This window comes from Callionymus lyra, chromosome 16 (genome assembly GCF_982586985.1).
Source record: "Callionymus lyra chromosome 16, fCalLyr1.hap1.1, whole genome shotgun sequence".
In the NCBI taxonomy this organism is placed as follows: Eukaryota; Metazoa; Chordata; class Actinopteri; order Syngnathiformes; family Callionymidae; genus Callionymus; species Callionymus lyra.
In genome coordinates, this window is record NC_141833.1 from 3676087 (window position 1) to 3678521 (window position 2435).

The 2435-nt window shown below is 41.1% G+C and overlaps 1 protein-coding gene across 1 annotated transcript; it reads right to left on the reverse strand.

Moving 5' to 3' along the window:
* Positions 1-594: 594 nt before the first annotated feature.
* On the reverse strand, positions 595-1902 carry LOC148063248 (uncharacterized). The gene has a single exon (XM_087811736.1). The coding sequence runs from the start codon at positions 1900-1902 to the stop codon at positions 595-597; it is 1308 nt and encodes a 435-aa protein (XP_087667862.1).
* Between the last annotated feature and the right edge of the window lie 533 nt (positions 1903-2435).

Genomic DNA, 2435 nt, shown 5'->3' on the forward strand with positions numbered 1-2435 from the left:
AACAATATAAATAGGAAATACAGGAATTCGAACGAGGATAACACATGACATACCATGGAGCGTAATTTATAATCTGGCGCAGAGGTTTGAAAAAAACTGAAACAAGCAGAACAAAACAGGAAGTGTGATACAATAAAATTACAAGACATGACAGAAGGTGACCTAAAAGTTTCTCAGACCTAGAAGTATCCACAAGTTGGTAAATAGCTGTGATTCTTCCTCTTCAAGTGGATTCTGTATTTTCCCTTTCTGCCCTGATGCCTTATTATCTATGTGTTTTGACCTCAATATGAATTTAAATCAATAAATGTTGATCTTATCGAACAAAAGATTGTAGCTACTAAAATATTGGTGAATATCAAAATTCTTCAATTCCCCTTCAATTTCCAGCTCTTCACTTTTTAGAGACAAATTTGTTCTCCTCACCTTTCATGAATGAGACCCATTGTGTATTTGTGTGTGTGAGCATGAAGAACAGGACTAACAATGAGTTAAGGAAGAAAGTTTCACTTTATTAACATTGATGAGTAAACAAGAGTCACACTGATGGCGATCAAACACTGAAGTAAAAACAACATGTTCGCGACGGACACCTCAGAGAGTCTCTGACTGCAGGTCTGCTGATGCTGGAGACAGATCGGACATCTCCACTTCCTCCACAGGTACTGGGAGCTGCTCTCTTCTCCTGGTCCTCCAGAACACAGCAACAACAACAACACACTTCGTCAAGATCACAACACTGAGCAGGACAGACCTCACTAGATGGTGGTCAACCTCTCTGAAAATCACAAGGGTCTTATATGAGAACACACAACTGTAGTCTTTCTCAACCGCACACCAGAACTCTCCGCTGTCTTCCAGAGAGACGTCAGTGATCACCAGGCTCATGTCAGAGATGTGGATTCTGTCTTTTTTTCTACGTATTCGTACAGGGGATACTCTTCTTTCAGTTCCGATGGTCCTCATGAACCAGTGAATCGCACCAGTTCGATCCCCATCACCACATTCTAGAGTCACGTTTACTCCTCGGGTGACAAACACAACAGCAGGCGGGTCAGGCTCAGGGCACACTTGCAGGAAGTACTGTTCACGGTACAGATCACTGTGATCACAGATGTATTCACCTGTGTGGTTCAGGGTCAGTGATGGAAACATCAGTGTGTAGTTGAAACTCTTTTCATCTTCCATCACTAAATTAAACATGCTCCACACATGTTTGTTAACATTGATCTCAGAGCAGTTCAGCTCCAGACTCTCTCCCACCCAGCGGTGAATAAAGTGTAGTTGGACGTCAACACTGAACCTTGTCAGAAGCTCACACTTCTGATGGTTCTTCTTCAGACAGTAAAAATCAAGGTCATAATAATTTTTGCCAAACGTTACCAGAAGAGATGGTTTGTTCTTTAACAGCTGGTGTTTGTACATTGAAGACATTTCATCATCTAATAAAGAAAATTCCCAATTTCCTATATTATGGTTATAATATTTAACGGCCCACATGACACTCTGGTTTGGTCCCACTCTGTCACAGGTCAGGTCCAGCGTCTGTCCAACCTCGGCGTACAACTTCTGATGTCTCATCTTTTGTCTTCCACAAACCAGGAGAGTTGAGTTCTTCTCGTACGTTACGTCGTTCTGGGTCGAGCACTGGACTTGGTACTGACCCGAGTCAAAAACATTCAAATGGGATAATTGAAAGTCGGTGTTTCTCTGCAGATTATAGTCCTGATGCTGGGAAGAGTTCCACAGAAGTTTCTTCTCCTCGCCGCTCCATCTTGAGATCAAGCAGACGTCAGCAGTTTTGTCCATGAGGAAGTGATGAGGACGTCCTTCTATGTTGAGGATTTCAGCGTGGATGTTGTTGGAGAAGAGCGCCACCAATAGCAGGATCTCTGCAGCCATGTCTTTGTCTGTGAGTGTGAGTGTGAGTTTAGTCCGACTTCTGTTTAATAACCTCATCTCTTCACCATCAGCAGCTTCTCACGTATGATGGGCGGAACTGGAATAGTTTATCAGGAGGATACTCTGCATCATACTTCCTGCTTTATTAGGTGTGAAGAGTAAAAGGAAATTAATGTGTTTGTGCGTGCGTTCATGGGAGTTTTTAAAATCAGCAGTAGATGATGGTGTTGTGCGTGTTCATATGTAAATGTCAGGAGTCATTAAGACTAATTACATTTAAGTGTATTTGACTTCTATTTATGCACTGTTCTATTGGCAAATGATACACAATTTTTTTATCTTATGACCTGAGGTATCCCTGAGATATCATTTCATCATTTTATTTGCTGTTTATGTCTCTTTAAGATGACTTCAGTTTACTGTGTGCTCTTTTCCTAATACTAAAATATATTTTGTATAAAATTCACTTCAACAATGTCTACAATGTAACTAGTGTGAAAACCTCACTCTCTTGACTCACATACATGTCATCA